The sequence below is a fragment of the Colletotrichum higginsianum genome, chromosome 9 (assembly GCF_001672515.1).
Source record: "Colletotrichum higginsianum IMI 349063 chromosome 9, whole genome shotgun sequence".
In the NCBI taxonomy this organism is placed as follows: Eukaryota; Fungi; Ascomycota; class Sordariomycetes; order Glomerellales; family Glomerellaceae; genus Colletotrichum; species Colletotrichum higginsianum.
Genome location: NC_030961.1, coordinates 453,630 through 474,830, shown reverse-complemented (window position 1 = coordinate 474,830; position 21,201 = coordinate 453,630). Strand labels below are relative to the sequence as shown.

General features: G+C 53.2%; 10 protein-coding genes across 10 annotated transcripts; 6 read left to right on the top strand and 4 right to left on the bottom strand.

Moving 5' to 3' along the window:
* Positions 1-68: 68 nt before the first annotated feature.
* Positions 69-1,705, top strand: CH63R_12395 (Methyltransferase; the record flags this gene model as incomplete). The annotated part of the gene is made up of 7 exons (XM_018307369.1): positions 69-244; positions 305-390; positions 480-632; positions 675-739; positions 831-868; positions 934-1,071; positions 1,165-1,705. 7 exons carry the CDS (start codon positions 69-71, stop codon positions 1,703-1,705), a joined length of 1,197 nt encoding a protein of 398 aa, XP_018151786.1.
* A 1,157-nt stretch (positions 1,706-2,862) lies between these two features.
* Positions 2,863-4,313, top strand: CH63R_12394 (WW domain-containing protein; the record flags this gene model as incomplete). Its single annotated transcript, XM_018307368.1, has 3 exons — positions 2,863-2,953; positions 3,066-4,046; positions 4,132-4,313. 3 exons carry the CDS (start codon positions 2,863-2,865, stop codon positions 4,311-4,313), a joined length of 1,254 nt encoding a protein of 417 aa, XP_018151785.1.
* Positions 4,314-5,479: 1,166 nt separating this feature from the next.
* CH63R_12393 (DUF563 domain-containing protein) lies at positions 5,480-7,006 on the top strand (the record flags this gene model as incomplete). Its single annotated transcript, XM_018307367.1, has 1 exon — positions 5,480-7,006. One exon carries the CDS (start codon positions 5,480-5,482, stop codon positions 7,004-7,006), a length of 1,527 nt encoding a protein of 508 aa, XP_018151784.1.
* Positions 7,007-7,607: 601 nt separating this feature from the next.
* On the bottom strand, positions 7,608-8,083 carry CH63R_12392 (uncharacterized protein; the record flags this gene model as incomplete). Its single annotated transcript, XM_018307366.1, has 4 exons — positions 7,608-7,657; positions 7,725-7,800; positions 7,914-7,944; positions 8,007-8,083. The coding sequence occupies 4 exons, from the start codon at positions 8,081-8,083 to the stop codon at positions 7,608-7,610; spliced, it is 234 nt and encodes a 77-aa protein (XP_018151783.1).
* Positions 8,084-8,134: 51 nt separating this feature from the next.
* CH63R_12391 (uncharacterized protein) lies at positions 8,135-8,638 on the bottom strand (the record flags this gene model as incomplete). The annotated part of the gene is made up of 2 exons (XM_018307365.1): positions 8,135-8,304; positions 8,377-8,638. The coding sequence occupies 2 exons, from the start codon at positions 8,636-8,638 to the stop codon at positions 8,135-8,137; spliced, it is 432 nt and encodes a 143-aa protein (XP_018151782.1).
* A 941-nt stretch (positions 8,639-9,579) lies between these two features.
* CH63R_12390 (Major facilitator superfamily transporter) lies at positions 9,580-10,332 on the top strand (the record flags this gene model as incomplete). The annotated part of the gene is made up of 1 exon (XM_018307364.1): positions 9,580-10,332. The coding sequence occupies one exon, from the start codon at positions 9,580-9,582 to the stop codon at positions 10,330-10,332; it is 753 nt and encodes a 250-aa protein (XP_018151781.1).
* Positions 10,333-10,841: 509 nt separating this feature from the next.
* CH63R_12389 (2OG-Fe(II) oxygenase) lies at positions 10,842-13,229 on the bottom strand (the record flags this gene model as incomplete). The annotated part of the gene is made up of 6 exons (XM_018307363.1): positions 10,842-11,138; positions 11,217-11,314; positions 11,374-11,439; positions 11,495-11,799; positions 12,442-12,957; positions 13,012-13,229. 6 exons carry the CDS (start codon positions 13,227-13,229, stop codon positions 10,842-10,844), a joined length of 1,500 nt encoding a protein of 499 aa, XP_018151780.1.
* Positions 13,230-13,865: 636 nt separating this feature from the next.
* CH63R_12388 (uncharacterized protein) lies at positions 13,866-14,209 on the top strand (the record flags this gene model as incomplete). The annotated part of the gene is given in 2 exon segments (XM_018307362.1): positions 13,866-14,172; positions 14,178-14,209. Coding segments are annotated over 2 exon segments (339 nt in total).
* A 2,858-nt stretch (positions 14,210-17,067) lies between these two features.
* CH63R_12387 (uncharacterized protein) lies at positions 17,068-18,021 on the bottom strand (the record flags this gene model as incomplete). The annotated part of the gene is made up of 2 exons (XM_018307361.1): positions 17,068-17,403; positions 17,473-18,021. 2 exons carry the CDS (start codon positions 18,019-18,021, stop codon positions 17,068-17,070), a joined length of 885 nt encoding a protein of 294 aa, XP_018151778.1.
* A 1,877-nt stretch (positions 18,022-19,898) lies between these two features.
* CH63R_12386 (Tyrosinase central domain protein) lies at positions 19,899-21,162 on the top strand (the record flags this gene model as incomplete). The annotated part of the gene is made up of 4 exons (XM_018307360.1): positions 19,899-20,026; positions 20,080-20,242; positions 20,350-20,833; positions 20,903-21,162. 4 exons carry the CDS (start codon positions 19,899-19,901, stop codon positions 21,160-21,162), a joined length of 1,035 nt encoding a protein of 344 aa, XP_018151777.1.
* Between the last annotated feature and the right edge of the window lie 39 nt (positions 21,163-21,201).

Genomic DNA, 21,201 nt, shown 5'->3' with positions numbered 1-21,201 from the left:
AGCTGACAAACATCATCTACTCGAAGACTGTCCTCGTCGTTACCTTACGTTACCCTAGGTCCGCAAGCATGGCCGATACCCCGGGCATGGCGGCGCTCCATCCCGGCGAGCTGGATGAGGCCGTCGAGGTCGACGAGGGATTTGTTGTTGGTCAAACCCAGACTGCTTACACGGACGAGTCCCAGCTGACAATGGCATCTCCAAGTCGGACGATGGGTCTACTATGGATGATCAAATGTACCGTGTAACCCGTGGCCCTCCTATTCACTTGCCGTCCTGAGATTGATGTTTTTGGGTTTATTAGTGCGAGGTACACTTTGTCGCTCTCCTCGAGCGTCGTCGACTACCCGGAAGAGTACGGCCGGCGCTACCACGCCTTCCGGCCCGGGAGTGAGTTACCGTCCCGACGCGTCCGCTTCTCGACCGACACGCGTGGAGCCGAGACACAGCTACTAATACCTACCGCCACTCCTGGTTAGCCTACGCGTTCCCCAACGACGAAGTCGAGTTGACCCGTCTCGACATGGCACACGCCCTGATGGTTCGGGCGATGGGGAACAGGTTGTACCTGGCGCCTCTGGAAAGGGACAAGGTGCACAGGATCCTCGATATCGGGACGGGCACCGGTATCTGTGAGTGATGTGGTGTTCGACGAGATCATCGATACCCCGCAGTGCTGATGATTGTCGTGTTTTTCCAAGGGGCCATTGAGATGGGTGACATTTTCCAGAACGCAGAGGTAACGAAGGGTTCTTGACTGACCCTTATTTGGAGGCCTTTCTGTTTGGGCTGTGTGGCGTAGTAGGAGTAGGCGTTGACGGCATGAGCAGGTTATCGGCAACGACTTGAGCGCCATCCAGCCCGAGTGGTGAGCGTAGCTAAGCTTGCTTGCATTTGGATTTTGGAGGCCAGGGCTGATTTTAGGTGATGCAGGGTCCCCTCGAACGTCAAGTTCGAGATCGACGACGTCGAGAGCCCCTGGGTCGGGCACAAGAAGTTCGACTACATCATGTGCCGGTACATGGCCTGCTCGATCGGGGACTGGCCGAGTCTGATTGAGACGATATACGAGTGAGTAATATGCCCCCCCCCCTTCCTCCTCCACATGCCCGAGCCCCAATCTCATGCTCGGATTCCCCGCTCGCGCTGACGAGAAGGCCCAAGCCACCTGAACCCCGGCGGGTGGGCCGAGTTCCAGGACATGAGCACCGAGTACTACTCGGACGACGGGACGTACACGGCGCGGCACGCCACGTACGCCTGGAACCAGACCTTTGTGCGGACGCTCCGGGCGGTCGGGCGCGACCCTTGCCCCGGCCCGCAGCTCGAGGGCTGGGTGCGCGCCCACGGCGGCTTCGGCCGGGTGTCGCACCACCGGTTCAAGACGCCCATCGGGCCCTGGGCCAGGGACGCGCACTTCCGGGGCCAGGGCATGCTGAACCTGGCGCAGATCCTCGAGGGCCTCGAGGGCTTCTCGATGAAGCTGTTCTGCGGCGTGCTGGGGTGGCCCGAGGACAAGGTGCACGCGCATCTGGCCGCCGTGCGGCACGAGCTGAAGTGCGGCGCGTTCCACGCGATGCTGGATCTGTGGATGATCCCCCTCCCCCTTTTTTCCCGTGGGGGTGTTGTGTGGCTAATCGCTCGGCGCAGGCATACCGTCTATGGGCAAAAGCCTCCCAGGCCGGATTCACCCGCAGATGATTGAGTGCGTACTTTTGATGCAACAATTAGGGTGTCGTACACGAACGACATAGCGACGGGCAAAAGACACGTCGCGACTCACTCGCAATGGGACGATCCGGCATTGAGAAGATAATCATCCCAAGATATAATCAGTAATAATAATACTACCTTGGCCCCCATGACGATCCGCTCCCTGGACCTACTTGGAAAAAAAAAGAAGAAAAAAACTATCCATCTTCCGTGGTGCATTGTATAACGAGAATAGAATTGAGACAATAGCTAAACCATGGTGGGAGGAGAAAGAGATTCTTCCATCCTCACTCATTCACTGTCACACTCACTCGCTCAATCATCGCCGCTCACTTTAAACGACAACTGAGATGACTCAGATGAGCGCGGCACAGCCCTCAGCCCTACGAGTTGGACGGGTCGTCCCGCGGGCCAAGCTGGGAAAATGGCAGCCGGAACATGGGGGGGTCCCCGTAGATCACTGAGGGCTGAGGGTGCATGTATGCAAAATCGAGGACTTCGTGTGGGATGGATGGACGAGATGAGATGAGATGCATGAGATGGCGACTCAGGCATGGGAGAGTGAGTGGGAGCCATTGCGCTTGCCTCCCTCCAGCCAGTTAGGGCAACAACAAACAAACAAAAAACGAAAAAAAAGAGGGAAGAGAAGCCCATTAAAATGACGGAAACACCTAAATTGCCCGCCTCGAAGACGCGCATCTCACTGCGGCGTCTTCAATATCCCCATAAGACAAGACACACCGACACACCGACATCGACCCTGATCCCCCCGAGGGCCAATCTGGCGTGCAGCCGCTTCTGCAGCCCAAGAAGCCGCATTACGAATCCTCCGGCACGTCGGCGTCGGACGCGGGACCCTGAGCTTGGCCACGTCTGATTTTCTCTCATTCTGCCCCTCGTCGTCCCAGCTTCTGTCTCACTCATCACTCGTCCCCCGTCACCCGTCACTCGTCACTTGACCCCGCGACACGTCTCCGGGAAAAGGGAAAAAAAAAAAAAGATCAGGAAGAAAAAAGTGACTAAAGAAATCCATCCACCCCCAAACCGTCCACATTGCAACCCCCCCGACTGTCGCTATCGCAAGAAGGAAAGACGCCGAAAGAGGCAGAAGGAAGACAACAAAACCTCCCAAATAAAATAAAGGCTACCATGTCGTTCTTCGACAACTTCGACGTTGCCAAGCTGGCGTCGCAGCTGGGCAACTTCAGCATCCCCGATGACCCCGAGATCATCAACAAAGGTGAGTGAGTTAATGAGCGAGCGAGCGAGCGACACGCTTTGCTGCTTGCCTTTGCACCTCGCCCCGCCCCGCCTCGCCTCGCCTCGCCTCTGATCCTGACCGCCGATCGTAGGCCACGCCGACTACGGCTACACCAACCACGGCGCTCACCCCGACGGCTACGACGGCCGGCCGCCCGACGGATACGCCGGCGGTCCCCAGAACGGCGCCGTCGAGTACCGCCGCGACCACCCCGCCGCTTTCGGCTCCAGCGACCCGACACGCTCCGCCTACTCCGACCCCGTCTCCGAGGGCGCCGCCATGACCTCGCTGGCCGCCGGTGTCGCCGCCAGTGCCGCGGCTGGCGCCTACGGATCCCAGCCTCAGTATCCCTCGCCCCAGCCGGGACGCTACGGCGACTCTGGCGGTGACGCGTCCAGTCCCTACCCGCAGTATCAGCATCAGCAGCAGCAAGACGCCCACGGTCGACCGCCGTCGCCGGGGTACGGGCGGCCTCCGTCGCCGCGCCTGCCGGAAGGGTGGGTGAAGCGCTGGGATGAGAACAGTCGGCGGTGGTACTACGTCAACCAGGCCACCGGCACCTCGCAGTGGGAGGCGCCGGCTGCACCTTCGCCCGTGGTGTCGCCCCCGCCCATGTCGCCTGGGTATGGGGGACACGGCGACGCGTCGAGGTACGGTGGCCACTCGCCACAACCGCCCTACTCACCACAGCCCGGATACGGGGGCCCTTCACACCAGCCATCATACGGCGGTCACTCGCCTCAGCCGGGGTACGGCGGTCACTCTCCGCAGCCACCGTATGGGGAGTACGCCGCCGGCGCCGCCGCTGGGGCCGGCGCGGGGTACTACGCCGGTCAGCACTACGGCCAGAGTCAGCAGCACGGCTACGAGCAGCCGCAACCCTACGGCCAACCACACGGACAGCCCTACGGCCAGCCTCACCCCCAACAACCGTACGGCCAGCCCTACGAGCACGGCTACGGCGAGGAGAAGAAGAAAAAGAAGAAGGGCGGTAACGGAAACATGTTGCTGGGTGTGGCGGGCGGCCTCGCAGTCGGCGCTATCGGAGGCGCCCTCATCGCCAACGCTCTGGGTACCTTTCCCCTCTTGAACCCCTTCCCCTCCCTTCCCCAACCCAGGTCCGCGCGGGGGCATCCAGCTAACCGCCTTGCGCACAGACTCCGGCTCCGAATCCGGCTCCGAGCACGAACACCACCACCACGAGCGCCGGTCGTCGTCCGGGTCCGAGGACCACTACCGCGAGCGCTACGAACGCGACGAGAGCGACAGGGGGTCCTCGCACGGTTCGGACGGTAGCGGAAGCGACCGCGGGGAGTCGGACGAGTATTATGACGACTGAGGTGCTTTCCACTGGAACTGTCTTTTGATTCCCTTTTGCTGTAAACCTTTTCTTTTTTTTCGGAGGGGAGGGGAAGGTTTGTAGTTGGCTAGTGGTTGGGACTGGAGTTTGATGAGCAAAGAAGCCTTGGTGGCACATTGAGAACAGACGATGTCGCAAACCAACTGGGAGGCAATCCGTATCGACACTTGGATAGGTTGTGCAGAATCCCCGTCCTAAACACAGTTCAACGTACATCCGCTACTGGACATGGTTTCCACCCCTCCCTCCCTCCCTCCCTCATCAAAGCATCTAAGAAGTCAGAAGTACCCGGACGAGTTTAATAACGTCTTGCGGCTGTATACGAACTCGCTTGCTGGTGCTGAGGCATTGCTTCCCCGCCGCAGCCTATACGAGCGCTGGTTCTGCCTCTCGGCTTACACGACCCGGCCGATCGGAGCGTTGTTTCCGCCCCTCGGCTTTTACAACCAGCCCGGTTAAGGAAATTTTCCGTCGTCTCGGCTTCTACAACCGACCCGATCGATCAGAGAACTCGACATCGCTTCCGCCCTTCCAAGAACACCACAAACGGATCCCAGCATGTTTGTTTCTCTGCAATCCTAGCCTCTATTTTAATCTTCACAGGGAGTGTGTTTTCTCACGGCGGGAAGGGGTCCACACGCATAACAATAAGAAGGTAGATCCTCAGGGCAAATGTGCAGCCTTACTTTAAAACAATTAGAAATGTTCAAACAGATCTAGGTGGATAAAGCTAAGAAAGCGGATGTGAATAACACTGCCGCCGCAGGCAGCAATAAAGGTCCCCTACCTATCACTTCGGTGGTTTCCGGCAAGGTTATGAAGCCAGTATGCCCTAAGATTTCTAATTCAAAGATTGCCAAGTCTGCAAAAAGCAGATCATAGTTCTGCTAACATGCGTCCATCACCAATATAGTTGGCGGCGTTGTTTCTACGCAGATGCTACGCAATCCAAGCAAAACACACAGAGAGCATCACAATTCTTTTGCCAGGGTCCAAATTGAATAGTGGCTGGGTGAGTGACAGACAAGAATGCTCTTCCCTACCTTATTTTCCTGTATTTCTCTCTAACCAACCAAAACAGGGCCATCCTGCCTTCACTCTAGCTACCAGCACGCACCTCTGGCACGATTTCCTCCCCCTTCAACATGCACTCGCACCTTCGACCTATTACCAAGCGGGTTAGACTATCTGTTTTTCTTGCCTTACTCCTGCTGCTTGCCTTCTTCGCATTGTTGAACCCGCCTGCCGCAGTTGGGCTGCAAGAACCCTTCCGATACAACAAGCCCCAGCAAGAATCCGAGGTGTTGACTGAGTTGCCTGAGCTTGCCGCCTCCGGCAGGCCGGAGCAACAAGGACCGGAGCCCGAGTTCTGCACCCAACGCTTCGGCCCCGACTATCTCTACGGCCTCCGCGACCGCGTCATCCAATACTGCTCGCCGACGTCGACATCTTTGGCCGCGGCTGCAAATCTGACTTGCTTCCACAGCCGTACCCAGAACCGAGACGATGCCTTCTGTTTCGCCCAGGGTGCGTTGCTAGACCCCCGGACGAAAACTTTCAACCTTGATTGCGACGTGCGCCGTCCTACCACCAGTGAATCCTCCCGTGGCATTATCCCCTTTACCGGCATCAAAGGCTACTGGTATGATACCGGCCCGGGCGTCTTGTTCCAAAAGTACATCAAGGTGGCACATCGCTCTTCGGCCTCCTCTACGTCAGCACAGATCCAGCCCAGGCCATCTCAAGCCCGACCCATCATCTCTATCCTCTTGAAGCGCGAAGGTGCCTTGAACATCTGGCACTCCCTTATGGAGCTGTGGTCTATGACATTGTCCCTTGACGTACTGCGCCTGACCCCTGACCCCGCCGACCCCACAAAGCCTTTCTTTCATATTCCTGCCGACGCCCCTAGAACCCAAGTCGTCTTCTTGGACGATCATCCTGAAGGGCCGCTGTACCCGTTATGGGGCATGTTTGCAGGGCGTGAGCCCGTCCGTCTCGCCAACATCTTGGAGGATCCCGCCCGGTCCCAAGCCTTTGCCGAGACACCCCAGAACCTCGTCATCCCGCTTGCAGGCTCAAGCAACCCTACCTGGCAGAACGACTGGGAGGAGCGGGATTGCAGAGATGCGCCTCTGCTGAGGGTCTTCACCCGGCGCATCATGCAACACTTTGGCCTCCTCCAGGAGACCGGACGACGGCCGACAGAGGTCCTCAACGTCACCCTCATCGACCGAAGGGGCTCCCGCAAGCTCCTGGACCAAGACGCCCTGCTGGGCGCCGCCCGAGCCAAGTTCCCTGGCGTCAACTTCCAGGCCTTTGACTTTGGCGCGCTGTCGTTCCCCGACCAGCTCCGCGTGGTGCAGTCCACCGACGTCCTGGTCGGCGTCCACGGCGCCGGCTTGACGCACACCATGTTCCTCCGCGAGGGCGGCGCCGCGGTCGTCGAGATCCAGCCGTCCACCATGTCCTACAAGGGGTTCCGCAACATGGCGCAGATGCTGGGTCAGGCGTACGTGAGCGCCCACGCCGAAATGGTCGGGGCCGAGGATCGGAGACGAAATCTTGCAAAGCGGGACCGATGGCACTGGGCCGACGTCCGTCTTGGGGAGGACCAGTTCCTTGAGTTGATTACTGAAGCCATCGAGTCCGTGCGCAGTCGAGGGGCATGAGGGATGCGTTGGGAGGGGGGGTGGATGAGCCATGCCATGAGATATCAAAGTTAATCCCGCATGAGACCAATGTCCATGGGAAACTGTAGCAACCCAATCACAGAATCTTGTTTTTCGCGTACTTCAATTGCCAATCAACATTCTAACTTGATAGTGCGGTGATATAAATAGTATTTTCCTCCTAACCGCCCAGTCAGGGCAGTCCTTCGATGCGCATTTGTTTGCAGCCATGCCGTTCACCACAATGTCGCTTACGACATTGTCGTTAGAATTGAGTGTTGGAATGCTAACTAGATTATTAATAAGAAAATAAAGATAATAGCCTAGCTAGGCTAATTAGATGGCAAGATCCACCTCTATTAAAGCAGGTTTATCTAGCTAGCTATATTACAGCCTTTGTTAACTACTGTCGCACGCCTCCCCGGGGCACGTGCCGTCGGCCTGACTCCGCCCTTAATTCCTCTAATTAGGATAGCTTTCAGCAACTTAAGGAGGTATCTTATATTACCTTAGTAGGTAGGAGGAGTGTTTCTTTCTAGACTACTGTACTACTTTAGACTTTTCTACGCTGCACTCTTTTACTACTTTCTCTCTTTTTTTACTAGAAATATCTCGGAAGGCATGTCTGCCTGAGATAGTCGAGGCAGTGGTCTGTGTCTCTCAGTCAGCGATGCCCGGGTTTTCCTCATGGAGTGGGTGTGCAGGTTGTGGTGCTTACCGACGTGCATCCTATGGATCCTGGGGCTCTCTGATTCATGGTAGTACTCCGGGTCCAGGGCCTTTCTGATTTTGTTCTGTGTCCGCTATTAGATCATGATGATTACAGTTCGGTTTGACGGAAAGGTTGGGATCAGGGTCAACAACAATAACAACAACAGCAATCGTCGAGGAATGAATTGACACCTACCACACAATGAAGGGTGTGCATCACATCTAGGCTTTAGCAGCGTCAGCTTCTGTGCAAAAACACGTGAACAAAGGATGAGATTCGAAAACATACGCTACTTCGTAGTTGCCACTGTCATCTTTCCAAGTTCGTCCTACCATGGTGGAGGCTTCGTTGCCATTAAGATTCATGTATTGCCCTGTGACCGCGTCAGACCCGCTCAAACGCCCGACTGCACGCGCTCACTTGCCTTTTAGCAATGTGTCCCACGCCAAGTCAACCTCGGGCGAGGGCGCCCCGACATATTGAGGCTCGCCGGCGATCGTCTCCCGGTACAGGGTTCCGTTTGGGTGGTAATGAAGACCGCCCGTGAACCGAACCGTCTCGCTGGCCAAGACGCTCTTGACTGGGTCTTTGACACAGTGCCTCTGTCAGCTGCTACAAGTTTCAAAGAATCGTCTAGAGAAGGCTGGGCCAGACATACCCAGCTCGGTAGGGAAGCCTTGAAGGAAGCCGCTGTCGATGCGTCCGGCCTCAAGTTTCCCGTGAAGGAGGACGATGGCGATGGCGAGAATGGGAAATATCACAAACAAGAGCAGAGATGTGAAGTAGAACGCTCTCGAGACAGTCACAACGGCCGGGGAGGAGGTGTTGCGTCGCCAGGAAAGGTGGTCCTCACTTTCACTGTCTGGGCCATCTTCGGCCGTGTCGTATTTCGTCGTCTTGTCGGCCACAAAGGGATTCATGGTCGCGTCGGGGGGGAGAAAAAGACAGCATGTACGAGAAAAAGATACGAGTCCTAAGCCTTTGGTGCGGGGGGAGTTGGGCCAGATGACTTGTCGACGGCGTTGCCCTTGATTATTAGCCTTGCAAACATCCACCGGACTCTTGCATGAATCAGGCTTCCGAAGAAACAGTGTTGATCAACAGACATGACTCCTTGCCAGCCCATTTGGTCTTTGTGTCGGAGGTAATGAGATAGGAGGCGAGGGGAGAGTCGTTACTGGTCTAACTGAGAGAGGAAGCTCCGTGAACTTCGAGTCTTCGGAAGCCGCTAGACGTCTGTTCGAAGCTTCTCATAGCCGAAACGGAAACTAGAGCGGACCCATTAGACTGAGATCGGGTATATGACTCGGCCAAGTTGAAAGTAACTGAGTCGATCATCGATGTGGCAACTTTTGTCATGTTTACGCCCGGGGCGGGTGGGTTCGCTTTACCCTCCGGAGCAGAATTTCTCTGCGATGACGGATCGTCTAAGTGCAGTGTGATAGTTATGTGAGTCGCATGGAGGTGGTTTGCGTTAGTTTAAACTAAGAACGGAAAACTGAGTTTGAAAGCAAGACCGAAACCCCAACCAGTGTGTCAGGCGATTGGAGACAAAGCTTGATTCCGACCTGCAGCGACATGAGTCGAGTTGACCCGGACTGATAGCCTTGAGTTGAGTGACGACTGGAGATAGGATTAACAACTCGAAGCCGCAGCCGAGGCTAATTCACGTGTCGAAGTAAGGGGGGTCAAGGATGTGAGATTCAGTGAGTGCTGTCAGGTAAGCCGGGAACCTCCCAAGCCTTCGCCCACTTACATCCACATCATCTGCGTAGAGGACATCGACAGCCAGGCAAAAGCTCTTCTCTCATGCACGCATTTCTCTACATTGATCTTTACTCCACCAATAGCTGTCGCAGTAATGTCTTTTTACGATTCTGAAGACGCCACTCGCCCCATGCTCGGTGAGGGGGAGGAAGACGAAAAGGCGCTCGATCTATCGCCTATACAACAACAACGACAACGACAACAACAACAACAACAACAACAACAACAACAACAACAACAGCAACAGCGGCGCAGCCAACGCAAAATACTGTCTAGTCTTCTCGTCGGCCTCGCACTGAGCATCGTCTTTGCATTCTCCGTCACCTGGACCTTCCAGTTCATCGTCACCCCTCCCCGCACCAACGCCGAGGGGGTCATCGTGAGCCCTTGCGGCAGCACGTCCAGTGAGGCAAGGGCTCGCGGCTGCCACTTCGACGTGCTCTCGTTCTGCTGGGTCCCGGAGGAGTGCTTCGACAGGGAGCTTACCGACGAGTTCCGTAGAGCCGGGCCGTGGGTGTTTTACACCGATCGGAACAAGACCGCCTCGGTCACGGAAGAGGAGTTCGGCGCCGACGTGCGGCCAGTCTACCTCACCAACAGGCTGCACAAGACGCACTGCGCCTACAACATCCTACGGTTCCACAAGGCGCTGACCGAGGGCCGCATGGTGCACAAGGAGGACGTCTTGACGCACACGAAGCACTGTACGCAGGTCTTGACGCGGGCCAACGAGCCGGACGACATTGAAGTCAGGGCGAAGATTCAGTATCCTGACTGCGGCCATTTCTCAAAGGATTTCCCCGGAAAGGCGAAGGACGATGTCCGCAGCCACCATCATCATGTATGATAGTCAAAGGAGTGGCGTAGTAGTAGTTGCAGTCTGAGCGTTTTTTAGACGCACGCCGCATGTTAAGCTTATCCAAAGATTTGGGTTCTATCACCTTCCCGTGGGAATATCCTCGACCCAAGATGGTGCATTAAGTACCTGAGCTGCTGCTGTGGAGATGCGCATAATTCCTGTTTGTAAAGTTTTGACTTCATGCGAGCTCACATACTCCAATTAGATTGCGTGGAATGTGAATCCCAAAAAATAAGAATAAAAAGAAAGAACCGACTTCGTTAGAAAAACACGAGGAGGTATGAATGGAAAACGACTGTATCACTCGAGCAAATCATCAAGCTTGACATCGGAAACTCGTTCAAATTTCAGTTCGTACATGTAGAAAAGAAAAAACAAGAAGAAGATAAAGAATTGGACCAAAAGCAAAGCCTTTCCCCGCCTGAGCCAAGCTTTTCGCAACTTGACAGCAGCATCCTATACATATCCCGTCCCATGGAACACAGTCAACCGATGCCTTAATCCGTGATCCTCCAGTCACTGGGTAGCGCTCGTTCTGGCTGCCGTGACCATGCCAGCAGCGAGTCAAAATCATTGCAGACGTGCATAACACCACGGTCTGCTACGCGATGGGGGTCCTTGTCCATGTGGCCCTCGGCGGTGGAGTCGGCAAAGCACATCAGAGCTTGCCGGACGTAGTTGAAGCAGTGCGCCTTGTGCTCCTCCCAGGTGAGCGTGACGCCGCTGGAGTAGCCAGGCAGCTGGTTTTTGGGCACACCGGCGGCAAGGAGACCAAAGTCTTCTAGGATGGATTTCTGGATTTCGCCGGCAGTCAGTCAGTGAGGTCTGTCATACGGGACAACGAGAGGAGGCGTAAGGGGGGGTGACCTTACCAGACAGTGTATTTGATGAAAGGCGGCGATTTCAAATAGACCTCCTGCAAAGGGCTTCTGGGCCCCGCTACCGTCATAGGGCGTGGCGCGGACAAATCCTTTGAATTCGTCAGGGAAAACGTGCGACGCACGAAATAGATTGTCGTGGCATACCTACCATGGGAGAGCGTCTGCCAAGACGCGAGTGTCTGATTCAACGTTCCAAGATCGTGGAAAGCCTCGGCTGTAACCTGGTAGGCATCGGGGCCTGATGGTTTCGGGACCCCCCTTGAGCTGACATCTGCTCTGAACGTCAGTTGAAATCCCGTACACAACCTTTGCGAGCTTGGCATCGATACCATGGGGCACGAAATGATTATAATCGCTCCCGGCGCGGAAGACATGAGGGTCCAAGACCTGATTCCTCTGGCTGCTCTCTCTGAGAAGGACAGCAAACGTGGCAGCGAGGAGGATAATGAGCAAGAGTTCCATAGAGCATCGCAAGATCTGAGCCCGAGTGAAGCTGGATTTCCGGCCTACTCTGCCCACGAATTCTTCCATGCATCTCGCATCGCCGCCTAACGAAGAAGGGCCAAGTAGCTTCCTGTTCTCCATAGAAACGAGTTATCAGATAGAAACAAGAAAATGAATATGAAAGTCCGGCCTCGTGTTGATGGGAGAGAGCAACAGGCTGAACAGAACGTCTTGGAAAAGTATAGGGGCGAACAGAAGACAGGCAATTCTAGGCAAGTTCCCTAAGATTTCGCAGATCGATCCATGTAAAACTTTCATAGACCCTTGTTGCGAGGCGATAGTTACATCATGCCTGTACTTTGCAAAACAAAATAGAATTTGAAGCCGTGGTCTATCCCATTGGTTCCAGTGCCGACTGTGCCGCGATCCCAACATGAAACGACAGCGGCGAGCAATGCTCCGCAGTGTAATTCTAGTTGGACATGCAACTGATTCAACTGGTCGAGAAGCTTTCCAAGCAGTCTGAATACCAACTGCCCACGAGAGTGAGTCATTTGCACTTCTCACAGGCTACGAGAGTGATTCCGAAAGAAGATCGACACAGATGTGGAGTGAAGCCATGGAATATAAGGTTATGGTTTAGACACACACCACTAAGTAGTTCTCGGGTCCCATTCGGGCGCGCCGATGACATCTTTGAATACCGAGACCCGCCGAATAACGTGTAAGGGGTTCGGCAAACTAAATCTCCCGACGGGTCCAGATGTTTAACCCGATCTTCTTGCCTCCCACCGCAGGTAATCCGGCATGCAACGTTCGCAAGTCACCGGCTCCGTCGGCGTGAAGGTTGCGCCAAAAGACAGCACTTCCGGGAACCGCCCGCACGGTCAGCGCCGTAGAAGCCGCGCAATCAACGAACTCGCACCACTTCGGGTCTTCGAGGCCCCAGTCGACCGAGATTTTGGGGAACCTGGTCCCGCAGCTGACGCAGTCGACATCGAGGACGGCAAAGAAAGTTGTTTCCCGGTTTGTCGTCTGGTTTCTCGCGGCAGGGTTGGCTGCCCAGTCATAGTGATTCGTGTACTGTTGTCCCTCCAGATACCGCGTGACTTGGAGGTCTTCCATCATGCCAGTATCCACGTATCCCTGGAACTCGGAAGCCCTGGACGTGATACATTGAACGACAGGGTCGTCTGGCGGCAGGTATGCGGTGGAGCTCGTCCTCTCTTGGGCGGCCACAGATCGCCCGTCCGTTCTGATGGCAAGAGACCGCTCAAACCTAGGTTGCCTGCCGAGTCATTAGCAACAGGCGTACGGTCCCCCGAATGAGTCTTTGGCTTACGCAATGGCGACCAAGTGTCGAGATTCTTGGGGTGTGATGAAGTTTTCGAGATGTTGGATGAGTGGGTCGTAAGACAATGTCCGGACCGTATAAGGCGGGCGTTTACAAGGGTTGTCGAGGGGAGCTTTCGGGATGTTTGCGAATCGAGAACTAGCCGAGTACACAACCGCAAGAAGAGCAACGATCAATGAGGTGTACAGAAGTTTCTGGACAGCCATTGTGGGGACAAAGAATATCATCAGAAGGAGGGATATGGAGAGGGAAACTAGAAGCACTGTTCATGCGCAAGGGATTGAAACGTCAATGCAGTACGACAGAAGAGTGGTCTTATATGCTCGAAGGAAGAAACGTCATAGTGTAGAATTTTGCGAGAGTCAGACACTGAGCCTTCGGACTGCCGATCTTCAAGTCCCCGAGTACACTCAAGGTTTGGTCTAGTGTAGGCTTTCCAGTCCATGGTAGACAAGGGTAGCTGCAATGATTCAACATGTCATGACAATCTACAACGGCGCAAGGGTGTTGTGTCGTGAAGTGGATCTCATGCATCCGTGGGAGGATGGCTTCACGCTCGACAGGACACTTTCGGAAAAGAGACGCCAACAGTCAACAGAGGAGGGGAAAACTGGCCGTCTACGATGTCCTGATGGCTTTCCTATCGACATGGCACTGTCACAAAAGAGAAAACGACAGTCAAGAGGCTACGCTGTCTCAATATGCCACCAGTGTCAGTACATAAACGCGGTTCTCGCCCGGTTGTCAAGACCAATGGAACAATCCAACTCACACATCATTTTCATTGCCTACAAATCTACTTACAAATTCGATCATCAGACTTCAAGCCCATACCAGTCATTATGCAACTCATCAAGGCTACCGCAATTCTTGCCCTCGCCGCCAGCTTGGCCGCTGCAGCCCCGGGTTCAAAGGCTAGTAGCGCGGAAAAGCGCCAGACCACCGAATTTGGCCCTTATCCCGAGGACAAGTATTCTGAGAAGAAGCGTCAGACGACGGAGTTTGGTCCTTATCCCGAGGATAAATACACCGAGAAGAAGCGTCAGACTACGGAGTTTGGTCCTTATCCTGAGGACAAGTACACTGAGAAGAAGCGTCAGACGACGGAGTTTGGTCCTTATCCTGAGGACAAGTACACTGAGAAGAAGCGTCAGACGACGGAGTTTGGTCCTTATCCCGAGGATAAATACACTGAGAAGAAGCGTCAGACTACGGAGTTTGGTCCTTATCCTGAGGATAAGTAAGTCAAAGCACCCACTTTTGGGCCACCCCCACATATGGGCCACCCAAAAATGCCTCATCACCAACCTCCTCCTTCATCCTCCTCCAACTTCAAACTATCACATCTTTTTCCAACCTTATGCAAATGGCCTCATCTTTTTAGGGCACCTTATTCTAGGCATTATGAGCCAGTATACAGAAAATGAAGTCAATCAAGCGCTTGAGGCCATTTCGAACGGTCAGAGTGTCAGGAAGGCTGCCCAGCAGTATGGTGTGCCAAGGTCTACCCTTCAGCATCGTCTTCAAGGCACCCAGGCAAGGGCAGCAGCATTTTCTGACCTGCAGAGGCTCACAGTGAGCCAGGAGGCCAAGTTGGCTGAATGGGTGCGAATCCAGCATGCCCTTGGGCTTCCTCCAACCCATCAACAAGTGAAGCATTTTGCAGAAAGAATCCTTCATGCCATAGGGGATACCCAACCTATAGGGAGAGGCTGGGTCCAGGCCTTTATAAGGAGGAATCCATCAGTCAAGGTCAAGAGAAGTTGCCCTATTGATTCAAGACGTGTTAATGGGGCATCTACTGAGGTCATCAGGGACTGGTTCAAGCATCTCGCCATACCAGAGATCATCAGCATCAAACCAGCCAACAGATATAACATGGATGAGACTGGTATCCTTGAGGGCCAGGGATCTAATGGGCTGGTGCTGGGGATGTCTGAGGCGAAGTCTATCCGCAAGAAACAGCCTGGATCAAGGGCATGGGTGTCTATTATTGAATGCATCTCTGCCCTAGGCCACAGACTTCATCCCCTTATTATATATAAGGGTAAGACAGTCCAGCAGCAGTGGTTTCCTCTAGATCTTAGCCCTTATGAAGGCTGGCAATTCACAGCAACTGAAAATGGCTGGACAACAGATGCTACTGCAGTTGAATGGCTGCAGAAGGTGTTTATCCCTCAGACTGTCCCTCAGGGCAAGGGGGATAAGGAGGAGGCTAGACTATTGATCCTGGATGGGCATGGGAGCCACACAACGACTGACTTTATGTGGTTGTGCTATATAAACAACATCCATCTATTGTTCTTACCGCCACACACCTCCCATGTCCTCCAGCCACTTGATCAAGCAGTCTTCAGCCCTCTTAAGGCAGCCTATAGGAAGGAGCTTGGATACCTTAGTCTATGGAATGACTCTACTATTGTAGGCAAGAGGAACTTCCTAGGCTGTTATTATAAGGCTGCCCTTGCAGGTATGACGATGCAGAACATCAGAAGTGGTTGGAAATGGACAGGGTTATGGCCTGTCTCTATGGCGAAGCCTCTGATGAGCTCCCTCCTACTCCCAACAACACCAAAGCCATCAGCATCGTCAGATCAGGTCAGCAAAGGGCAGTCTAGGGGCAAGGAAGCTGAAGGATGGGCATCTGCGTCGTCTGCAGTAGCATGGTCGACGCCAAGGAAGATGAAGGATCTGTCTGGCCAACTGAAGCTATTCACAGAGTTGGATAATGATGCGCATACCCAACGCCTCCTTTTCATGAAGGTGAAAAAAGGCTTCAGCGAGCAGGCCTATGAGCTGGCCACTGCCCAGCATAAGCTGGAGCTTCTGCAGGCCCAAGTTACCAACACTGCAGTAAGGAAAAGGAAGGCAGTTCAGATCAACCCAAACACTAAGTTCGCCAACATCAAAGACATCCAGAAGGCTCAGGTTGAGGCTGGCGATAAAGAGGATATCACAGATGAGTCCAGCGAGGCTGATTTACCTAGTGAGGCTGAAAGCTGTATTGTGGTGGCATCTAGGTGCAGTCAATAGTTAATTGAACATACTGGTGTCGATGGGAATACCCTCATTTTTGGGTGGCCCATATGTGGGGGTGGCCCAAAAGTGGGTGCTTTGACTTACACCGAGAAGCACTGAAGTAAGACCACCACTCTGAGTTTTCCTTTCGATTGGAACTGAGTTCTGACTCGTTTCAGCAGATGACGGTATACAAACCACGGCCGCGACATGAGGATTGATCAAGGCAGCAAAGCTCGGGAGTAACTTCAGATTGTTTCTACTGGAACAAATAAACACCGAGAATCGAGGATTGAGTCTCAATCTCTTAAGTAGCAGCTTACATCTAAGCTATGAATACTTAGTTCACATTGGTGTGGCAGACCAGGTGTACGCCGACTAGATTGACGAAACGTGGCTCTAGCGGGCACTTGAATCAACAATACCACAAACAATTCAGCATGACCTTGGCTTCATTCACTCAGTCAATGACAGAGGCGGCCTTTTGCCAGTAGTTGCCGCCCTTCGTTTCCATGGTATTCTGAAACACGCGCAAGTGTCCCGGATGTCCTGACTCTTGTTGCAGGAAGACTGAGTGGCTGAGCAATGACCGCAGGATGGGCCTTCCAAGGAGTATAGTACTCATCCACTCATTAGAATCCTCTTTCCTAGAGTCCTTACAATGCAACCGCACATTGTGCCTATTTCTGTGCGTCTGCCCGCAATAACATCATATTCAGGGGTAGAAAGCTATTGTAACTTTGCTCTGAGGCTGCAGTGATAGTTTGTCCATGTCATGAGACAGGTCCAGACCAGATTGAGAACTATTGGAAAAAAGGGCAAGAAGACCGTCACGTCCTCGCCGTTTTGAAAGCAGTATTCTGGTTACCACTTCGGTGGCCGTGAAGATGAGAATGAGCTTGCTTGTGTCCTAGATTATTCCAGCCAGTCCATGGGAGATCCGATTCTAATCGACTCTACGGACAACTGACTGAACGACCTGCCGAATGAAGCCTTCCTATTAGCTGGTTGGACCACAAGATCTGGCTAGATGGCCGCCCCAGACGGACTAGGAGAATTCCTAATGGCAGAGTTCCATTCTCGCTGGCGAAGAAGCGCGTAGAGAGCATACACATTGTCTCTGTTAAGTTCTAGGCCGCAACGGGACCGTATGCGCTCTTCCATGGCAAACTCTCGCTTGTCCCACGCCTCCCAGGTCAAGAAACTGTACGGCAGCCAGCTGGCGTGCTCAAAGTCGATGATGATGATCCTTCCTGATGGGTCCTCGGCGTCCTCCAACAAGAAGTTGTCAAAGTTGAGGTCGCAGTAGCAAAGCCTCAAGCCCTCGTGCACGAATCTGGCGTGCGGCAGATCTGGGAATGTCTTCGCACTCCATGTCAGTCTTCCCAGATGTTTCCAGTTAAAAAGAAAAAGAAAAAAAGGAGAAAGTACCTCGGATATCTTTTCGTTGACGTAGGTCTCGAGGTGCTCTACGTCTGAAAACTCATGCGGCGCGTCGGATTCGTCCCTTCCAAAAGTCCAATGCTTGATGCGCCCACCGCCAGCGGGTCCGGGGCGGGTATCTGGCGGCTTAGGAAGTGACAGTAAGAAGCAAATGGCATCCGCAACTCGATTCTTGAGCGGTAGAAGTTCTCCATCCAAGATGCGCTTCTGTTCGTCTTCCTTGTTGTTCTGCTGGTCGTTTTTTGGATGCTCTTCACACGTCTCCTGGGCATCTTCCACGTCCTGCCTCTCGCCATGCTCCTGCTCTTGCGGTGGCTGGGCCAGCGGGTTTTCAGTCGTTTCCTGACCTCCTTGTTGGGTCTCGGATGTCATCTTGTTGTGACGCCCTTGCTGGTGCTCTTGTTCCTGGTGCTGCTGCAGGCTGTCGTCAGATGCCGAGCCTTCCACGAGGCTAACCCCTCGCTCCATTTGCTCAGCATTTTGCCTGCGAATGTCCCTCAGGACTCCGCTAACCGGTACGCCTGTAACATACTCCATGACGAGTATTTCGTATGGCAGTTCGTCGATTTCTGCCTCGAAAAAGTCAAAGACCTTTGGCACTCAGTACATTCGCCTCATGGCGTCGTCCATCTTGGATATCTCGTTGTGTACAAAGTACTGAGTGTTTGCTTCGCACCTTAGAGGCTCGCCCCCAAAACTGTGCTTGACCCAAACGAAGTCGTCGTCGGGTACATCCCTGGGGGAAAACCGAAAGCGTCGAAGGTTCTCGTAAAACGGCCTTTGACTACGCTCCAGAAGGTCTTTTGCGGTCGATTCTTTTCCTCCTAATTCTCAATAGATCGTCATGCTCTTTGTGAAGTGAACATAATTAAGTTAGTTGCCACGGGTCGTTAATGCAGTGTGCCCACAAAGTCACATTGTGGGCGCCTAATTTGGCCTGTGTCGACTGTGTACTTTTAAATGACAAAAACGAGCATGTCTTTGTGCAATCCAGCCTTTTGTTTTCCTGCACCTCCTGTCCCCATCCAGATCCCATCTCTTCGGACAGTTCGGGGGGAAATATCTTGGCGAGCCATAATAAACCCGCGCAGAAATTATGCATCAAAATGGACATGGAAGCTCTGGCTCAGAGATGTTACTGATCCGAGCCCACCTAATTTGAATTGTGTATACGCGGCTCCAAAGGGTCTTGTTTGCAGAGATATTGGTGATGAGCACCATACGTCTAGGAAATGGAGAAGAAACAGTAGTCAATCTTTCTAAGATCTATTCTAAGATCTACTCTACATGAGAGTTCGGGTTGAAATACGCTTGAGAATGGTTACGTGACATCTTCGTGTGGCTTGTGCCATACTACGTGATCTACGAAGCGGTTCTGTCACGACAATATGGCATTTGTGCACAGGCTCGACAGAACAATCAGAGAGGCCTGAACTAGAGAATCCTACTTTTGGCTGGGATCATTAGACAAGAACGGCCTGCCCCAAATGTGAACCGTACGATGTACTTACCTGTATGCTACGCTCCCACTTATTTAGGTTCAATTTCTCCTCTCCCGCTTACTACCAATAAGCCTTCACGCTACAGGGTATCTGCAAGAAGGTTGCCTCTGGTGGCTTAGATACTTGTTAGCTCTCGTGCTTGTGGAGTGGGCTGTGTACACAATATTAATGATCCAAGGCGGCCGCTCTCATTTAGTGCAGGGACCAGTGGATCCTTGGCGTTTCTGTCTGTAGCTGAATCAGAATACCAATTTTGTTCTATGTACAGGAGTAGATTAATGAGTCATGTGTTTGATTTATGGCGTGTGTGCTTCACTGCTTCTCTGGCTGGGCGGTCTCGGCGTTTTACAAAGTCGACCCATGCTCTTGCAGCAACCGACGGGAAACTCCGGACCAAATCGCTAAGGATGCGTGGATCCCAAAGTATGACATGTCATTCACTTCAGTATCGACACGGCGATGTCGGGCTTCTTGGTGACCCGTGATCATGCCCTGCAACTCCAACACTTCGTCCATCACCAACGTCTTGCCAGCCAAGACATCACTGTTCGTCCAAACGCTTCCAAAGCAGCCAGGATTCTGATTGGAAACCCTGCAATATCCTCGTATTCGGCGGCTTGAAGTTATTAATGACAGCAACCAGCATTTACTCGTATCTGATCGCCCCAACTACAATCAAGCGTGCCACTGAACTGCAGTGGATTGAGTCTTGGCGTTTTGTGTGTTGGAAGGCTCTGTATACTCCAATATCTCATGAGTTTTTGATCGGGTGCTGCAAAGGTGAAGATCTAGAACACATTTATATACCTACTCTGCTGCTCTGCGTTTCAAGTTTGAACTACACTACCAACAACAAGAATCATTCCGCCAAAATATCCCATTTCACAGTCTTCCATCTTCCAAATACCCATAATGAAGCGTGGAGTTCGAGCTTTCCTACTCTCGGGCCTTTGTTGCTTTGGGGCTTGTCTTCCTGGAAGCGAGCAGCAACAACAAAAAAGGACAGTGTCATGCGAGGACCCCGTCGTTCGGAAGGAATGGTAAGTCTGCGCTCAACACTCAAGTTTTAATGTACTAAAAGGCATGAAATTAGGCGGTCGCTCTCCGAGGTAGAGCGAAGGTCGTACTTGGATGCTGTCAAGTGTATGATGGAAAAGCCTGCGTGGACGTCTACCTCGGACCTTCCCGGCGTGGCGAACCATTTTGAAGATTTCTTGGGTGACCACATTCTCCAGGCAGACACGATGCATTTCGTGGTATGAAAAACGAGAAGATGAATGGTTCTAAGTTCTCTAGCTGACATGAAGCATCTAGGGCTCTTTTTTTCCCCTGGCATCGACTGCTGTTGTCAGTCTACGAGAAGGAGATTCGCGAATGCGGGTTTCAAGGAGGCCAACCATACTGGGACTGGACTCTTGACGCCGACTCCTTGGATGGGTTCCTCGCCTCCCCAATCTTCGACCCCGAAACTGGCTTCGGGGGCAATGGTGAATGGGTTCCAGGGACTGTCGATAACCCTGAGCCTGGCATGGCTGTACACGTTACATCAGCTTTCACCATGTCTTTCGACGACCGTTCGGGAGGAGGCTGCATTCCAAACGGACCGTTTGCGAACATGACGATTCACATGGGTCCCGGTGTCAGCGTTGAGCCCACCGAGTATTGCGTTCGACGCGATTTCACCCCTTCAGCGTTCATGACGCTCGGAAACAGCGCTGTCGTTTCTGAAATGATGGAAACCCCCGATTTTGGCCATTTCACGGACCAAAGTGAGAAGACCATTCACTCTGCAGGACATCCAGGGGTTGGGGGCATCTACGGAACCCTGACAGACCTCTACTGTAGTCGTAAGTTCCACTCACCGGACTGCAATTCGGCTTTATCTTTAGGCCTGTTCTAAGTTGAACTCAATTTAGCGGGTGATCCCTTGTTTTTCCTCCATCATGCCAACATGGACCGTGCTTGGTGGTCCTGGCAGTCCCGGGACTTGGAAACCCGCCTGACTGATATATCGGGGCCGATTGTGCCTTATGACAAGGAGAATAGACTGGGAGGTAACTACACGCTAGATCATACTGTCCGGGCTGGGACAACGAGCAATGTAACAGTTGCTATCAGATCTTTGATGGACATTGAGGCTGAGGTTTTGTGTTACACCTATAACACAATCTACTAAATAGCTTAGCTATTATTGCTAAGACAGTTAGTTAACAAC